This window comes from Beta vulgaris, chromosome 2, assembly GCF_026745355.1.
Source record: "Beta vulgaris subsp. vulgaris cultivar EL10 chromosome 2, EL10.2, whole genome shotgun sequence".
Classification (NCBI taxonomy): Eukaryota; Viridiplantae; Streptophyta; class Magnoliopsida; order Caryophyllales; family Amaranthaceae; genus Beta; species Beta vulgaris.
In genome coordinates, this window is record NC_079203.1 from 38,449,111 (window position 1) to 38,467,850 (window position 18,740).

An 18,740-nucleotide genomic window follows, 5' to 3' on the forward strand; every position below is an offset into this window, starting at 1 on the left:
AAAAATTGTTGACATATTAGAGTTATAGACTAAATTCAAAAAGTAACATGAATAATCATTTTTTAATGCTAACCAAATGAATTACTTACAAAATATACATTAAAAATCGATAAACTAGATCTAAACGAATACAAAAATAAAAGACATGAATTGTTAAACGTAAAAAAAATTGTACAAAAAGATACATACAAAAAATATCGTAAGTCATAACTTTATGCCTTATTAATACCTGCTGAAAAAGCCGTATATATTTTCAAAGGGAACCTCATGTATACTTAGGAGTTAGGACACAATTTCATCCATAAACAAATGTACTTAACCAATGAGGATTGGCGTGAGTTAAGGACATCTCGCTCTTAACCAAGGTCTCGGATTCGAGCTTTGGATATGGGAGAGGGATGTTGTCTTGTCAGGTACTCATGCAAACTCATGGAAGATATTAGTCCACTCATCGAAAACGGTGGAAAATTTACACGGAGTAGGGAAAAAAAAAAAACGCACTTACATTTTTACTTTAGATAAATACAAAAAATTTTTAAAAAGTTTGAAAAACCATAATCCCAAAATTACAAATAGAAGACCCCACCTCTCTCCTTCAACCTTCATGCACACCCTGACCCTGCCACTACACTTTCCAGCTTCAACAGAAAACAGTGGCAGCAGCAGCAGCAAGAAACAAGAAACAAGAAACAAGAAGAAGAACAAAAATGGGTGTTTTCAGTGGACCTCCAAAATCTTTCAATTTAGATAGAAAATCCAAATTTGCTTTGGAACTTAAATCATTCATCACTCATCACCTCAACCTTCTTTCCTCCGACTTATCCGATGACGTTCTCGCCGTAATCTTTCTCTCTCTTCCCCTTTTCTTTTTCCATTTTAGACTGTTGTATTTTTCACAACTTTGCTTGAAATACAAGCTTTTAGCTATGGAGTTTTTTTCTTCAATGTTATACTTATTGAAGTAGTCATTTTCCGACGTTGCTCGTTAATGGTCATAGTTCTGTCGAGGAGAGAGAAAGAGAGTTAGGGTTTTGTGCATGTTAATCATTCGTCATCTAATGTTTCTGGGTTTTTGTGGTGCATTATTTTCTGGTTGTGGGTTTCATGAATTTTTGTAAATGGTTGTGAAATTCCTCCGGATAAAACCAATGATGATGAACTGAAGGAATTGTTGATTTCGATGTTTATTTTGGTGTCCGAAGTCGAACCCTGGTTCTTGTTAGTGAAAATGAGGTTATGAAATTGTTTTTAAATAACTGCATTGTTCGGTTGTTCCATATCCAAGTTATCCTAGTTTTTTTTTTTTTTTTTTTTTTGACAGAAAATTATCCTAGTTTTTAGTTTATTGTTGTTATGATAATTACCTTGTACTGAAGTTAAATGATATGAATTTTAATTTTTATATTTGGGAAACATCGAATGTTGACATATTAGAAGAAACAAGATTAATCAAATGAAGTATTCCCTGTTTTCAATATGGGGTAGGATACTAGTATACTACGAGAGGGAGCCTGGGAGGTTTGTTTTATTGAGTAAGTTATCGTTAGGGTTAAGATCACAGAGAACGGATTGTTTCATTATTGACATCGGAGAGTGTTGAGTGCGGAAGTAAGATTATTTGTTGAATTTGTGATCTTCTCCATGTTAAGAGTGAAGAGTTTAGAGTGGTATGTGGAAACAACACATTTAGGATTCTTTGAGGATTTATGATCTTCCTTATCCCATAATGTTTTAAGCTTTCTAGAATTATAGTACAGAACTATAGATGAATAAACAGGACTTACTCTTTATATGGAAGCATTGTGGTGACTGGCATAACTGGAGGACTTCATTTTGAATTTTGTGTTATAGATAGCAGGTCAAATATTTAAACTCGTCTCCTTAAATGTCCCTAGTCCAGTAGGTTTTTGTAATGATCTGTGAGTTTCAGCTACGGGATGCTGCTTATATTTGAGACTCGGGTGCATTGTTAACTACTTTCTTTGAAAACCATGTTGTTGGGTTGTAAGGTGGTAATATCACTTTGACTAAAAATTTCTTGCGTCATTGAACAAGAATAACAAGGTAACATGTAATATGATCTGTCCATGAAAACCAGGTAAAGCAGGTCACAATTTCTCGACCAAGTAGGGGTGTGTGTTTTCATAATCTGTTCATCTTCAGCATTGAGTTATGATTTCCTCTTGAACATGCAGTCACTTAGATTGCTGTGTATCTGATTGTGTAATTCTGTAATGAGCAGAAGTATTACATTGGTTCTATTTGCCATGTGCCCATGTGGGGTGATAGTTAAGATATCCTATGTATATAAACTGTGAACTACGAGAATACAAGTTAGTTTGTATTCTTTATATCAAGATTTAAAAGTGATGAGATCTATATAAATAATTTAAGAAAAGATACTGGGGGTCTCTGTTAGTTGTATGATATCTGAAGCAATAAATTCTTAGTTATATTACTTGAAAAACATGCAAATTGAGCTTAAAGTTTTTTGGATGTAAATAGCTGTGTATTTGAGGTGTCTGCTTTCATTTCCATACCATTTCACATCAACAAAAGGAGTGCTTAACACTGAAATCTACTATGGGCAGGTATTTTAAGTTAACTTTTTGCCTCCTTCCTTCTCACAGGAGTACGTTACAGTTTTGGTATGTAATGCAAAAAACCAGAATCAGGCAAGAGAAGACTTGGAGGTCTTTCTTGGGGGTAAAACTCAAAAATTTGTATCATGGTGAGTAACTTCTAATTAATTAGCTATCCTAACATGTCAAACAATGACTTACCTTCAATTAAATGTATTCTCTTGCACAACTGCTTTTTGATGAGATATACCATGCACAACATGGTGTTGGCGAAAGTTACTGCAAAAGCCTCCAAAAAATTGGTATGGAAAGCAAATTTTTGTGCTACCATGCAGGCACTTTCCCATTTTACACAGTGTTCAGTTACTGAAATTTATGTCTTTGTTACGTCCTAATGATTATTATATGTGATCACAATAAGTGACTGAAAATTTATCTGAATAGTGACATCAAGTGTCAATTTTGTTATGGGTCAGGCTTGGAAACTTTGTGATTGCTCCAAAACAAAATCTCCTTTCATGTTCCTTATTCAATATTGTAGGCTATGGAAGTTTCTTCTGAAGAATGAGACTCGTTTTACTGCTATGGTATCATCAGATCAAAAGGATAAGACTTCTCATAGTTCATTTGACACTGATAGAGAGAAAGCTGACGCGAGTGGAACATTTGTAAACAGTAAAGGAAACAGCGAATCTGTCAACTTGATGGTAACCGAACCTTGTGAAGTTCACCTCTCAATGTTAGAGTTTTCTGTAACTATTTAAAGAAGTGTTTAAGATAATTTCTAATGGCAGGATGAATGTGAAGAAAGCTGTTGTTTAATGGAACTTTTTGAAGTTTATCTCTCAATGTTAGAGTTGTATGTAACTATTTAAAGAAGTTTTTAAGATAATTTCTAATGGCAGGATGAATGTGAAGAAAGCTGTTGTTCACCAAGGCAAGCTTCTAAATCTGATGACATGGGACCACCCAAGGATCATCATCCTCTCCTTCCAAAAGAGTTGACAAATATCCCCATGCAGTCAAATGTCGCCCGAAGAAAAGTAGCTAATTTTGATTCCTTGCCAGAGGTGCTTTCATCAGTTGGGAAGTATCAAACTGCAAGAGTGGATGACTTTGAAAAGGTAGAAATAGCGAGTGCTTCAATTCTATTTGGATACTGACATTCATATTTATGATGTTGAACCGACTTGTCCTCTCAGACACCCTTTTTAGAACAGAGGGATTCTGCTCAGATACAAGCTCCTGCTTTTGAAGCAAAACCTTCTTGTCACAGATCAAATAAGGATTGTGCTGGTATATCGGGGAGGCCAATGTCTTCACCAGAGAGGATTCCTGATTTTGGAACACATGTTTCTAATGTTAGTAATCTTTCAGGTAATAATTCTTCTTCCATTTTTTTACTCGCATCATGTAGCTTTGGCACGGTCATTAAGGAGAGAGAGATAGAAGGGGCACCCATATGATAGGAGAGAGATAGAAATGACTCATTGCCAATTTACGTAATGAGGCAAGTATTATGCAACTTCCATAAAGGGGAACTGATTCAAGTATAATAAAGGAATAAGGTGAATACTGGCATCTAGGACTTTGCCATGTTCTTCTTGATAATATAGTATATTAGAAATTTATGTGTATAATGTATATATATGTGAAGATTCTTAGTTGAAATGATATTTTCATAAATAATTGTGCCAGTATGTAGTTCTATTTAAGGCCAAATGTCCACAAATGAGTTATGCAGGAAACGCCTTGAAATGGGCCTTTTTTTTTTACTGCAAGTAGGTCCGTCCTCCCACATCGGCCAGTCAAGGCAAAGTGTTTGGGACAGATTGGGGAAGCCACGACATGATGCACCACTGAGAAGGCAGGTTGCCAATTTTTATGAGAAGGAAGAGGCACGATGCAGTAGAGAAGAGATTGACAAAAAATCACCATTGATTTCTAAGCCTGCTAAACAAATAGGTCAGGTTACTCCACTTCCTCTGCCTAGAGTTCAAGACCCGATTGCTGAAGAAGGTGGCGCTCACAAAATTGATGACAACATGAGACTGAAACATATTGCTAAGATAGATTCTGAGGTTCCCTCTATGAGTCATATAGGAAAAAAGAGACAGTTTAATGAGATTAGTAGCAAGACAGATACGGGTCTAGAAACGGAGAAGAGAGCAGATGACAAATTTAAACAAGCTTGCCAATCCGATAAGATATCAGAGGTTTCATCGGAGGCTTCTCTATTTGTTGTCCCAGTATGTTTTCCCCTGCTCCCCTGGTATCCACTCTTTTATCCTCAGATATGATTTATTGATCTGGATGGTCTGTGTATCTTGACAAGAACCTGTTGTCACTAATGCTGTTTCTTACGTTGATATTATTTTGTAAGCTATAAAGTCTTTGAATTGTATAACCCGGTGACTGAATTGTTATTTAAGAGCACCACTGCAACTTATAGATGGTTCATCTCTCAAGCTATATAGTTCATGAATCAAATTGTTATCTTTCAGATTGGAAGATTCTTTTTCTCACTTTTGATCGATTTTGCTGCTTATACTAGTCTGAACATGGGCTTTTACGGTTTTCACGTTAGCCATTGTTGTTGCCTTCAATATGATTCATTGAGTTAAAAATTTGAGTTAAATGAAATCTGACTATATCGGGTTTAGATAGTGTGCTTCTTTCCCTATAGTACTAATATGTCCATGCATTCTACGCAGCAAGTGGACCTTGTGAAGTTACGTTTGCGTCAGATTGAGAAAGAGATGGCTAAGCTGAGAGCAAAGCAAGTATCGTTGGAGAAAGATGGAAATACCAACTTATTGACAAACTCTGGTAAAAGAGAGTTTTAGATATTACTCACCATCATGCTATGCTTATTGCAAAATTTGCCAACAATATTCACATTTATTGAACTTTTAGCCGATAGTTATCATGTTTGACTTTTTAACAAGTTACAGTCTGATTGCTGGATTTTCTTGTGTTGCTTGTCATATGCTCATTACTGTTCGAATATCGTGTGTGTTTCTGGAGGATCAAAACTTGTCTTCATTTTATCTTATCTAGCAACATTTGAATCTATATGTTGAACTGTCATAGGTTGTGCAGTATCAATTAACTTCCAAATGAGTGCTCCAAGAAAATAAACTTCCCAAATGAGTGCTTGGTTACTACTTCTGAATTAGTCTCATACTCCCTCTGTCCCAATTTTATCTTCCAGTATACTCTTTTGGGATGTCCTATATTTATCTTCCTCTAGTCTATTATGGCGAAAAATAGTGACCCATAAGTATAGTGGATCTACTTTCTGTTACTAGTTTTACTACCTCCATCACATTTATCCTCACAGTTCTTAAACTCTTGCTTTTCTATTCCGACTCTATGCATTTCTAGTTTTTATATTCAATATGTTTTGGCCCACCCTACTAGTTTTAAATGTGTACCAAAGCCCAACTGGTTGAAAAATATGGGACTATCTTGAAGATGTAAATGTAATCCCATATTTCTCTGCCCAAAGTTATCAACATCTCGCACTTGTTTCTATAGATTATCATCAGTAATGATAGTTTACTCTTATTAGCGCATTGTCTTCCTCCATGTGCTGCTGTGTTGTTTTGTATCAGAGGCTTGTCAGTGCTTAGCAAATTTGTTCACTTCCTGCTTTTGCTGCTTTTGCAGGTATGGTAAAGCCAACAGAGGATGAATCAAGAACAGTGCTCGTGACTAATGTAAAAGCATAAATCCTTCAATTTTTTTTTTTTGGGGGGGGGGGAATCATTCTTATATGATTGGCTATCTGTAGTCTTATTTACTTTTCTGTTGCATGTATCTTTCACAGGAAGAAAATCCACTTGTAGGATTTTGCTTAGCACATCATCTAGTGAGTCCTGGGTCAACTGCTGAACTGATGCTTTTAACTTGCACTGGAATTGATTTTCCTAGAAACTTAGCTAATTGGTTGAACAATAGGCAAAAACAATGTTTTTTAAGTCTTGTGAAATGGAAGTACAACAATAGCAGTTCGCTATATGGACTACTATGTCATCCACATAAGTTGCTTACATGGATCCTTGTGCTTCACTCACCCATATCCTATGCAATATGATTCCAGAGAACCAACTGTAAAATTGGAAGTGAATCTTATTTTTTTGATTACTAGGGAGTTTTTTTTCAGTGAACCTCTACTTATCTTTTACTTGTTTTTTTTTTTTGGAAAAAAAAAACATCTACATATCTAATAAGAGTTGAGTATAAAAGCTAGGTTACGCATGTATTTGCTGGCCATTGATATTTACTGTATACTAGAGGTGCTAAGATTTAAAAGTAAGCTAAAGCAAGTATCATGATAAAAATCTTTAGGTGCATTCCGAGGCGACAGAAGAAACTTTAGCTATGTATTTCCAGAAGTGTGGAGATGTGGTGCATGTAGTCATATCTGATAATATGCCTTCTACAAGAGAAAGGTAAATTTTCATATTTCATCGCCGTCTATATATTATCATTGTCGAAAAATAGCGTGTTGGGCCACTTAGCAAAGATCCCATGTCTAGGTCTGCCTACATTACTTTCCAAAGCAAGGAGGATGCAGATTGGGCTTTGAGATTCAGTGGGGCATCTTTTTATTCAAGAACCATCAAGGTAAAATCTTAGTGGTATGACGAACTTTTTTTTCTATAAAATTATTCTGACAGTTGCATATTTCTCGAGTCTAGGATTTTATTTAATAATTAACTACCCCCCCCCCCCCCCAAAAAAAATAAAAAAATAACACGATATATTTGCTACATTCAGATCTTCTGAATTCTATGATAGCAGTACCTTGTTCTGGATACTGGATACATAGAACTTGAAGGCTGCTTTTTTCTTTGGGGTAGTTTGTATAGAACGCGTGTTATGTTTATGGATTAACCAGGGTCTACAGTTTCATTGGCATTGCTTAGCTTGGCTGTTTTTGTCATATGCTGTATAATGCATCTATACTTTCCCCTCCATATTATAGGAAAAGTTGACATAAATAACTGCAAAGTTCATTAATAATTTTCTTAAAGTTTTTGTAGATTCAGTGTGTAGAATAATCCCAAGTTTTGGAGGGTAGGGGGATGCCAAAGGCAGGGCTAATGAACAACTTGGGATTATTTTCTGAACAATCGGAAGTCAGAATCATTTTGACAAAATCAATGAAAACTTGGATTGTTTATGTCAATTTTTGTGAAAGGCCTTTTGTTGTAATTTTATTGTTCTTTCATTTGTCCCATGGTATAGTAGTTTCTTGCATAGCTGGCACGTTTTCTGTCTTTTGGAATAAAGCTAGTAAACAAGAGCCATTCTGACTTTAGATCACTTGTAGAAAACCTCTGGTATCCTGCCCTGACATGCATATAGCCATCTCACGGCAAAGATTTTATTTTAAACTGTTCTGTTCGTTTTACCAAAAATTTACTGTATGTCTTGATATTCATTGGATGTCCACAGCTGCAATGTGTTTACGACTGCCAGCTTACAAGGCGAATCAGACATATGTAGTAGTATTCTTTCTTAGTTCTGCCTTCAGCAACCCATCATGATGTACTTGTTAGTTAATGATAAATTTTTTAGGTTTCTAGGATGGGAGAAATTCCTAGTACAACCACAACATCAGCCCAAATTGCTGGCAAGAATTTGCAGGTTTCTCAGTTGAAGAGCAACATGGATCCTGAAGGAAATGTTTCTTGTGATGCTCAACCAGAACATGTAGCTTTTACTTGTGACAAAACAAAAACAGCTGCTGAAGATGCTCGTCAACGAGGACCTCTAGCTGCTACTGACTCAGAGTTGACTGGAGAAACAGAGCAGCAGACTCTTAATGACTGACACGTGCTTCAACGGCAGAAGACTAAAAGTGCTCGAGTAGGACAGGCTTGACATATATTAACAGTTGTACCATGTTGGTGTCAATTTCACATATTTGGGTTGGGAGTTGATGATAAGAAGAGACTTTCAACCTGGGACAGATTGCACATACCTAACTACTTCTGTCGATTCAGTTCCTGTAAGTACTTGTACAGAAGCAATAGACAAGGGTCACAGAGCATTGGCAATTCCGTATTTGGTGTTAACTATTAGTAGTATCTCCAGCTTTAAATTTTAAAGAATCTGTACATTGGTCCAATATGCCGTTCATGCTTTACTCCCTGATTTCCGTATTTGGTTTCTTTCATTATCCTCCCTCATATTTGGCCAAACTCAGCACGCCACATAAAGCACCTTCCCTTCCTTTCTCCCATGCCAAGGATGCAGCAAAAGCATGCCACAGAAAATGGAGGGATGAGGGAGGGAAGCAAGCACCAAGGAACACATGGCCCTTTTGTTCTTTTAATGGTGTTTTTGACACACGGAAAAGAAAGAGCAAATAATTATTAAAATAAAATATAAAAAAAAGATGGGGCTGGACATTGACGATGCAATGCTTTATCTTTATCTTTTTTGATGGATACGCAATGGCTACCTCGACTAGACAGACTATGAAAATCTATCATAAATTACAGCTAATGAACCTATAGCTAAAGTTAATACTTTGTTTTTGTTTTTTTTACTTGTAACACCTTTTTTTCATAAACTCCAATGCAATTTTTGGGTATGAGAGAGGTAGAGAGGAAAAAAAAAAAAAAAACCCATGTAATTAGAGAGAGATAGAGAGAAAGGAAAAGCAAAAATAAAAGTATTACAAGTAATTAATTATTTTCCTTTTAGAAAAGTATTGCGCGTTAAAAAAAAGGAAGGAGTAAAAATGTTGAAAGACTTAAAACCAAGCAGAGTAGCTAAAAACAGGTTGAAGACCGTCTTTGCCCACATACCCCCTTACCCCCAAGCTTACATCCACTTCCTCAATTCCATGTCAAGCAACACTAATACTTGACCGTCCCACATCAATCTGTGAAATACCATAACAGCTGCCTTGACCAAAAACATTTGTCTGGGATTATATAAATTGCATTGGAATTGAGAAAGTTAACACGGACGAAACCCTTGCCATCTGAAGCAACGAAATTCTGATGAACACATCCAACAGAAAACATATTTCTCTTAATTCTCTGCATTCAAGGCATTACTGAAAAACAAAATACAAAAAAGAGGAAAGATGAATAATTCTACACTTTATGTGGCTCGACTACAGCCAGCAATAACTGGAAAATACTAAGGAGTCATTCCCTTTACCAAGGAAACACTACATCGGTAGAATCCAATCCCCCATTGATGACAATATTTACCCTCTAAGAGCATCTGACCGCCAAGGTGGTGAAATGCTCTCACTAATTATATTCATTTATGAACAGACCAATTGGTGAGATACAAATGTTTGAAGCTTTAAACACAGGCCACAAACCCTTGCCTCAAAAGCTTTGTACAATAAAATGAGGCCAGATGCACAGAAAGATGTTAATGGGTGCTTTCAGCTATGATCCAAAAGGAAGAAAGATCTAAGATCCTAAAAGTTAGCTCTCTGGAGTAGGGTCAGTATCTTGTTTGGGAAGAGGTGCATTCCCATTCATTCTTGCACGAGCCTCCGCAAACATCCTTTGCTGCTCAGCAGCAGCTTCTTCCTCAGTCATCTCCGCACTGTTGCCCCACTTCCCACCACCTCGAACACCATCTTGCTGTGAGATACAAAATGGAACATTCAGCAAATAGCTTCAGGAAATTATATGCCTAATAGATCATCAGGCTCAATGAGATCTTTGAAGTTTTTTTTCTATATATATCTAAAAAGAAAAGAAGAATAACCATTGTCTCCAATTTATGTTGTTCATATGCAGCATAAACTTCTTCAATGTACTCCCCAAAACCAAGTACCTGAAAGATAAACATGATAACAAATTAACAATATGATGGTTCGTCAGAAGGATTAGAGCACCAAAACAGGGAAAAGCACGAAATATTAAGGTGTCACAGTTGATGTTAATGCTGGGTACACAGTACTTTCTTGCTGTCACAATCAGCTTTTGGACCTAAGAGCTAGAACAGATATGACGGACTGGTAAGCCATTTATACATACTTCATTAATACCAAGGGCAATACAATTAACACGGTAATTTTCCTCCCAGCCTTCCACATGGGTGTGAAAGAACAAGAGTGGATCATGTGGAGGCAGAGTAATAGACTAATCCATACCCATCCTCCGTCCCGACAGTTGGAAAATATCTCTGGGACCCCATGAGAAAAAACAGCTTTTGGTATAAAACGACTTGTTTTTGTAGGCCAGTTGTATACTAATAGTGCAATGATGCCTAAACGGATTCCAAGACTAATAGGAACTTTGTGCAAGCTATATAGAAGTAAATTATGAAAGCCTCTTATCTACTCTTTCACAAGTTCCCAGAGCTCTCACTATTAGCACAATCACCGCCACAAAAAAGAACCATAATATCAGCAAAGAACCACAAGGTGACAAGCTGTACCAGATCTATTTCAAGGGCTTTTTTCTGCTGCCAGAGCTTCTAATCTGTGCACATTATTGCAACGCCTACTCACTTATACAAATATTGCAGGAATAATATATATACTTCCTCCGTTCTTTAATAATTGCAACATATAAGGGTTGCACATTTTTTAAGGAGATGAGAGAGATATAGAGAGATGAAAAAAGGGACCCATGTGACAAGGAGAGAGATAGAGAGAAAACATAGTCAAATTTAGTAATGCTGCAATTAATATTAAACTTCCAAATAAGGAAAATGTTGCAATAACAAAAGAACGGAGGACATATAACCTTAAACATGCTACCGTGAAACACGGCAAAACCCAAAACATAAAAACGCATCCAGAACAGGGCTTAAAGCTCCCAGAACACCACTATTCTGTTTACAAGTAGCAGAAACAAGGAGGGAAGAGATTGCATCAGATGAAGCAAATACCTCCAAAGCCTTAAGTACATGCTCTGGTGCAATTGTTCGTTTTTCTTCTCTGTTGCAAACATCATTTGATTCTGATGAAACAAGATTTATGAACTCTGAAAGAATGAGATTCTGTAAGTGAAAAAAAGCAGCAGAATCCAGAAAACAATAATCCTAGATATTGCATATCAATGGGCTTCATTTCAAACAAACATGCAATTAAGACTCAAACATGGTATCTAAAATAAACTAGCAGAACATATACACAGTAGAAGTAACTTTGGAGAGGAGGCTATATACTCACCAACACAACATTCAATTAATAAATCTTGAGCATCTCTAGCCACACGAACATCTGGGGGCAGCATCTCCTTTATGATTTTAGTCATTGTCGCTGAACCAAGTCATAAGAAGCATCAAAACATCATCCAATTAATTCATAAAAGCATATGAACATTAACTAGATCTCTTAACACCACCAAAGGTAGCCAAAACTTTATAGAAAAATCTGTAATTCTAGGTTCCTATATCCCAAAGCTAATAATTGCCAAACAACTAAACTTTAAACAACATTTACAGGCCATTTGGCACGTGGGAGTAGAAAATTTAGGATTAGAAGGTGAGAATGGGAGAGGGAATTGGTTGTTGGGAATTCATTAAATATTTCCCGATCCATTGTTTGGCATATTAGAGGTAATAAGTTGGAAATTGCTATGTCCCACTTCCCATCCTCAAATACCAACCCCCACCCCAAGGTATTAAAATGGTGGGAAATTTAGGTGGTGTACTCCCATTCCCCTACCATGCTAAGACACTAACAAAAATGGACTTTATGGCACGCTGGAATAAAAATTCTAATTCTTCACCGCAATTCTCATGAAACAATATGTTAAATTTCGAAATCACTAATTTGGTAACCAGTGCATGAAGGTCAAATATTGTTTTATATTACTAACTTTGTTTCTCAATACATACAAGATGTTGAGTTTTACAAATGTCAATGCACCACTTTTGACTATTAAAGTATTAATATAATTAGTGGTTTAGAAAAAAAGATATCTTGAAAATATACATGGAAACTATTTCAACAACCTTCTAGATGGCATTTGTTTCTTATATACTCCCTCCGATTTTTATTAGTTCACCCACGGCTTCAGAAGAAATAGGTATGTGGGTCATAGAAGGAAAGAGAAAGTATTAATTTATTGTCATATGTATTGAAGTTAAAATTGTGAGCCAAGAAAAGTAGTGTGAGAAGGTAAAGATAATAACAAATAATTGGTGGGACCATTCCAAAACTAAAAAAAAAAGTGGGTAAATTAATAAGAGACAACCCAAAAAGTAAAGTGAGTAAACAAATAAAAAACTAGAGGGAGTATTAATTAAAAAGATAGTCAAAGTTAATATATATAGTGCATAATTCCAATGTTGAATAAATTAAGAGACATAGATCGTATGTCTTTTAAAAAAATATTAAACGCAATTCATTAAGAAGTAATTGAACAATTAAATCGTCAAAAGAATTGATATTATGGAAATATAGTATATAGTTAGCAAACTAAGATATTTTCCTAATTTTTCAAGCTAAAACAGTTATGTTATATATGTATATATTACAGCTGACTTATATATAGTTTCCTAAAACAAAATTAAGAGGAGGCGGGGGAGCACACTTCATTCAACAGTGATGCCAAAGATTGCTTAAGTTCTTTTAGTTGGGCCATCCCAACTTACACATGGATACAAGAACTCAAAGAGGACCTTCTAGAAAATGGTAGTGAGCACGAAGCAGAAAAGGCATAGCGAACAGCAAACATACTAGACCTCAACAGCTTCCTGACAAAGAATGGTTATGGCATAGGGTTTCCTGAAATCACTGGCCTTATTTATAATTCTCAAAATTATTCATCATCAGTGAAAAGTTTTAGCCTGCCTTACATGCATGCTTCATATGCAAGCCTAAATTCCTAATCAACGCTAAAGGGACTTCGTTATTCCAAATTTATAGAGCCAGCAACTTTAGCTCAAAAGACGTTCCAAGAATGTTACAATCATCATCGATACCAATAAAATTAAAATATGGTCATTGCACTACATCAACAAACTTGGAATTTTAAGTAGAATATTCCATCAAGAACCCAAAGTTCATTTAATTTTCTGAGGAGGGGTTACCTTTTGGAAGTGAAGCGTCTTCTTTTGCCTTACCAACTATGTCCATAGGATCCATCATACAACCTATAAGGAGAAATATATCTACTCAGAGAAGCCAGAAAGCACATAAATGGAAAACAAAAGCTCTTCAAAAGCATCCAAATAAGTCTCCACAAACACACGATAAATATATACCATCTCTCCCACCCGCCAACCCTTCCCAACCCTTGCAACAAATATTTATAAAAACTTTAGAATCACAATCTCTTGTAACCTGTTTCATACGTAGTGCTATTTCCTCATCTCTACATCAGTCAACTAAACTTAAACATCTATTGCACAACGCAGACTATAAAGTCCAAAAAAATTCCAGATTATCTTCATGGCAAAACCTGCTTCTGACATAACTGCAAACGATCGCACATTAACTCTCACTTCACTAAGGCCAAACACAATATCCACCAGTTTTCCCTCAAAAACCATCTAAACACAACTCTTCTTCATCAAAAATAAAAACTTAAACAAATGGCCAGGCCCGTCCCTTAGCCAGGGCAGGAGGGGCGGCGCCCTGGGCCCGGGGATGACTGGTCATTCATCCCTGATTTCCAGCCACAACACTTGAAAAATTGATCTGATAAATTTAAACAAGAACAAGTGAACACAAATATGCGTATCTACAAATTGTAACATCAATTTTCTTATCATTTAGTTCCATGAAACAAAGATGAATTAACAAGTTATACCAGAAATTCGAATCATAAGTTTATAACATGTAAATTAGCCCTAAAAACATGAAATAACATATATGAGATAAAAATAACTAAGTTGGATTCATGAAACAAAAAATAACAACCGGATAAAACCAATCGCATGAATAATCACATGAAGTAGATCTTAAAAATAGCAATTCCACACCAAAATCGGCAACAAAACAAGTAGATTCATCTAAGGAACAAAACAAAAACCTGCAATTCGAGCTTTGGAATTAGCGTATGAGTGACGAATTTGCGTATGAGAATTGAGAGGTTCTATAGGTTCTAAAGGAATTGAATTTGCGTCTTTTGGAGTGTTAGTATACGCCGGCCTGTACCTAGTTTAAGATTTCTCTTTTGATGCAAAACACCCGAAAATGTAAGACTCCAAAAGATTTAAAAAGAAGAAACTTGAGTTGAGTTCACTCATGGTACACCCGTGTACCATGAGCATGGTACACCTAGGGGTATTTTTGTAATAAATTAGAATTTTAGGTGCTCATTTGACACCAAATTTGCTCATATGGGCATTTTGCTCATGTACTCTTTTGCTCACTTCTTGCTCATTTTCTTAAATGAGTAGAAATTTTTGTTCATTTGCTCATTTGTTCATTTTGCTCATTTGTTCATTCGTTCATTTTGCTCATTTTGAGAAAATAGTCTTGGGTGTACCATGAGCATGGTACACCCAGGTGTACTATAAATATTCTCGACGAGTTTATAATAACTTATTGTGTATCGAAAATTTGTTACGATTTTAAATATTATCATATACATACGATTATTATTTTTAGTTGGTTCTTTTCATCTTATTTTTAGTTCAATTACAATTAGTTGGATTCAAGCTCTGTTTGGTATGGCGCAAAATGTTTTTCATGAAAAATAGTTTTCTTTTTCCTCTCATTTTTCGTTGTTTGGTACGCTAAGGGGGTGTAAAACAAGTTTCTATCAAAGTAGTTTTAGGTGGAATTATTTTTCTTTAGAAAAGAAGGGAAAATACATTTTTCTCCCTTCTCCTTCAATGCGTAGATGGTGGACAGAGGTGTAGGATGAGCATCCTACACCAGCTCCAAAACGCAAGGCAAGGAGAATAAAACGCACCATTCAACATGCAAAAAGTAATTGATTTGACAGCCAAAGTACATTCCCCTTACATCCAATGTACATCACAAAAATTCAAAAAGTAAATGATTTGACAGTTACTGTTCACCATTTAATAACTGATTTGATCTCAACTGCCATCATTTCCCCTCATATATTGTTCACCACTTCTCTCTTTTCCACACTCAACCTCCTTCCATGTTTAATGATTTCGTTTTTTAAATTTCATCCTCTAGTTACTAATTTTTTTTGAGGTTGAAAGAACACAAAGTGAAGAAATACCATTGGCCACCCTTTTGAGAACAAAGGGAAAAAAATCTGAAGAAATATCTGAACCTCTACTTTGAATGTCTATTATTGTTCATTGTGTGTTATCACATTGTTCACTATATCACAAGGATTGTACTTTGGATGTCTATTATTGTTCATTGTGTGTTATTGACGATTTTATGGGGGGTGTCATTGTATATTTTGATTTTGTTAATGAACAACCAAGAAGCCAAGAATGTACAAAGAAACATAATAGAATAAAAGTAACCCAATTCCTAAAGTTTATATCAAGTGAGTGATTTGCAATCTTTGTACACTGGTGTGTTGATGTTTGTTCATTAATGAAATTCAATGTGTACAATTACAGTCCTATACCTCATAGTGCTCCAGGTGCCACAAAAAAAAACTAAATATGGGTATTAAAACAAAAGGTCAACACATAACAACATGATTGTAACCCAGTTAATGTACATGAATGTCAACAAAGTGTACATGCAAGGTACGTGCATGTACATGCAACTATAGGTGGAGCTAATAATAAAAAAGAGGTACCGCAACCAACGTAAATAAGGATAAATCACAATGTACACTAAAGGTCATTACTTTGATCACTGAAAATCCCCAAATGTACACTCGTATATTATTGTACATCAAACCATATGCATTTGTACATTAAAAAAAGTTTTAAAAATGCAAAACAGAATATAAAATTAAATATCAACATTTGGAAATTTATAATAGAAATGAATGAAAATAAGGGAGAAATAAATGAAGAACAAAATAAATGAGAGAGAGAATTGAAATGGTTCTTGAAAAATAAATGAGAGAGAAAGAGAGGGAATGAGTGAATGATGAGAGAGAAAGAGCTAACCCACTTTCAAAAATACTGCCAAAAGCCTGCCAAATTTTGGCTCTCCTAAAACCATCAAAACGACGTAGTTTTGGCCAAGGTGTAGGATGCTCATCCTACACCTCGGTGCAGGATCTAATTTGCGCTTCTCCTTAGCAACCTTTTACTCTCCTCTTATCCATCCTCTCCTTTCCCCTTCTATTTTTCTCTTTTCCATAACTTTTTTTAGATTGAACCAAACAAAAAATTAGCTTCACAATTCGATTTTCCATGTAAAATGTTTTACATCCAACCAAACGAAGCCTCAATTTCAATTATTTTTGTTCAGTTCCTAATTTATCTCTCTATAATAATAATAATAATAATAATAATAATAATAATAATAATAATAATAATAATATTATTATTATTATTACAATTACGATTATTTTATCATTAATACTATTATTATTATCATCATCATCATCATCATTATTACTATTACTATTATTATTAACAATATTACTACTACTACTACTACTACTACTATTATTGTTATTATTATTATTATTATTATTATTATTATTATTATTATTATTATTATTATTATTATTATTATTATTATGCTTATATATCTACCATCTACTAGGAGTTGTTGTGCTTTAAGCATATTAACAAGACTTACAAAAAATTTCTCTATTTAGCCGAAGTTATTTTTTACACAAGTTATGATGGTATGTCAACAATCAAGATCCTATGTATGAAATGATGCCCCAACCCCCCCCCCCCCCCCCCCCGAATGCAAAGGCATCCGTTCAACTTAGGTTGTCAATCTCCTAAACTCTTGCAGTGTTATATGCGTCAAACTTTGTTGCACCAAATTTCCATCTATTCTACAGAGGCACATATGCATTTAATGCAATTTGATTTAAACAAACATATAAAATACGATAATAACTAAAAGTTCCACAATAAGTTCCACATATAAAATACGATAATAACTATAAGTTCCACATATAAAATCCTCATAAACATAACATAACTAAAAGTTCTAACTTAAAAGCAATCCACCATAAAGTCACACAATTTTAACTAGATTATCCTTCGCAACCGTACCATCTCAATCATAAAACATATTATTATCATCCATAGGCATCTATGGCCTATACACATCATTATTTGAAAGTGCACAATGCTTCCTCACAAAATGAAGTATGTCGTTATCATTACGCAAAGAGACGAAAACATATTATATTATTAAAAACTATTATTATCATCAATTATATTATATTATATTATATCATATCATATCATATTATATCATATCATATCATATCATATCATATCATATCATATCATATCATATCATATCATATCATATCATATCATATCATATCATATCATATCATATTATATCATATTATATTATATTATATTATATTATATTATATTATATTATATTATATTATATTATATTATATTATATTATATTATCAAAGAAAAGCAAAATCTAAATTTAAAATTCATTCAGGAGAGAGAAAAAATGCTTGTGCAATCAAAATTAAGATCTGGAAACCAAAAATGGTGTAAATGGGTACTGGTGTGTGCAAGATAATGTGAGGATTATTAATTTGAAGTTTACAAAACCAAATTCGAATTACGAAAACCACGATATGAAGATGAAGTTGTGCTTATGAGAGAGAAATAAGTGTTGCAGAAGATTAAGAGAAGAAAGATACGTTTTGAGAGTATTAGAGGGGTTTGGGAGGATTAATTAGGAGGATGAGGACAAAGATAAGGGTAAAATGTAAATAAAGTGTAGGACTCGTATACGAAATATAAAAATAGGTAGAAATGTAGCAACTAAACTGAGACACACCTAAATGACAAAATGTAGCAACTAAAACAATATGAAGGAAGTAATAAATGACAAATTTTGAAAAAAAAAAAAAACGTGGTATTATAAATTCTTTTTTTATAAAAAAAATCTACCTTATAATTGTTGTGTGGCAAAAATCTGGCTAGAATTTATCTGTGTGTGCCATAGTCTTTGACATGTCCATAAGATATTTACGTGTTCGAATTTCTTCTACATGACAGTCAAGCACGCGTTTCTAACGAACTTTGAATAAAGTCAGAGGTCGTTGGTTGGTTGAGAGGATGAAGCATTATATAGGCGTATAAAGAGAG

At 34.7% G+C, this 18,740-nt stretch overlaps 2 protein-coding genes across 5 annotated transcripts; one reads left to right on the forward strand and one right to left on the reverse strand.

Moving 5' to 3' along the window:
* The first annotated feature begins 559 nt into the window (after positions 1-559).
* LOC104886729 (uncharacterized) lies at positions 560-8,742 on the forward strand. Of its 3 annotated transcripts, none has more exons than XM_048639027.1 (11): positions 560-839; positions 2,631-2,731; positions 3,124-3,289; positions 3,488-3,706; positions 3,785-3,959; positions 4,365-4,831; positions 5,297-5,411; positions 6,255-6,304; positions 6,936-7,039; positions 7,127-7,228; positions 8,172-8,301. In XM_048639027.1, exons 1-10 carry the CDS (start codon positions 708-710, stop codon positions 7,224-7,226), a joined length of 1,629 nt encoding a protein of 542 aa, XP_048494984.1. In that variant the 5' UTR covers positions 560-707; the 3' UTR covers positions 7,227-7,228; positions 8,172-8,301. The 3 variants fall into 3 exon arrangements, with proteins under 3 accessions (XP_048494984.1, XP_010669514.2, XP_010669515.2); XM_010671212.4 differs by having other exon boundaries at positions 562-839; positions 7,127-7,214; positions 8,172-8,742; XM_010671213.4 differs by having other exon boundaries at positions 562-839; positions 4,368-4,831; positions 7,127-7,214; positions 8,172-8,742.
* Positions 8,743-9,623: 881 nt separating this feature from the next.
* On the reverse strand, positions 9,624-14,748 carry LOC104886728 (protein Dr1 homolog). Of its 2 annotated transcripts, none has more exons than XM_010671211.3 (6): positions 14,564-14,748; positions 13,620-13,682; positions 11,752-11,841; positions 11,469-11,539; positions 10,338-10,406; positions 9,624-10,210 (listed from the first exon to the last, which is right to left on the reverse strand). In XM_010671211.3, the coding sequence occupies exons 2-6, from the start codon at positions 13,675-13,677 to the stop codon at positions 10,049-10,051; spliced, it is 450 nt and encodes a 149-aa protein (XP_010669513.1). In that variant the 5' UTR covers positions 13,678-13,682; positions 14,564-14,748; the 3' UTR covers positions 9,624-10,048. The 2 variants fall into 2 exon arrangements, with proteins under 2 accessions (XP_010669513.1, XP_010669512.1); XM_010671210.3 differs by having other exon boundaries at positions 11,469-11,563; positions 14,564-14,746.
* Positions 14,749-18,740: the final 3,992 nt, after the last annotated feature.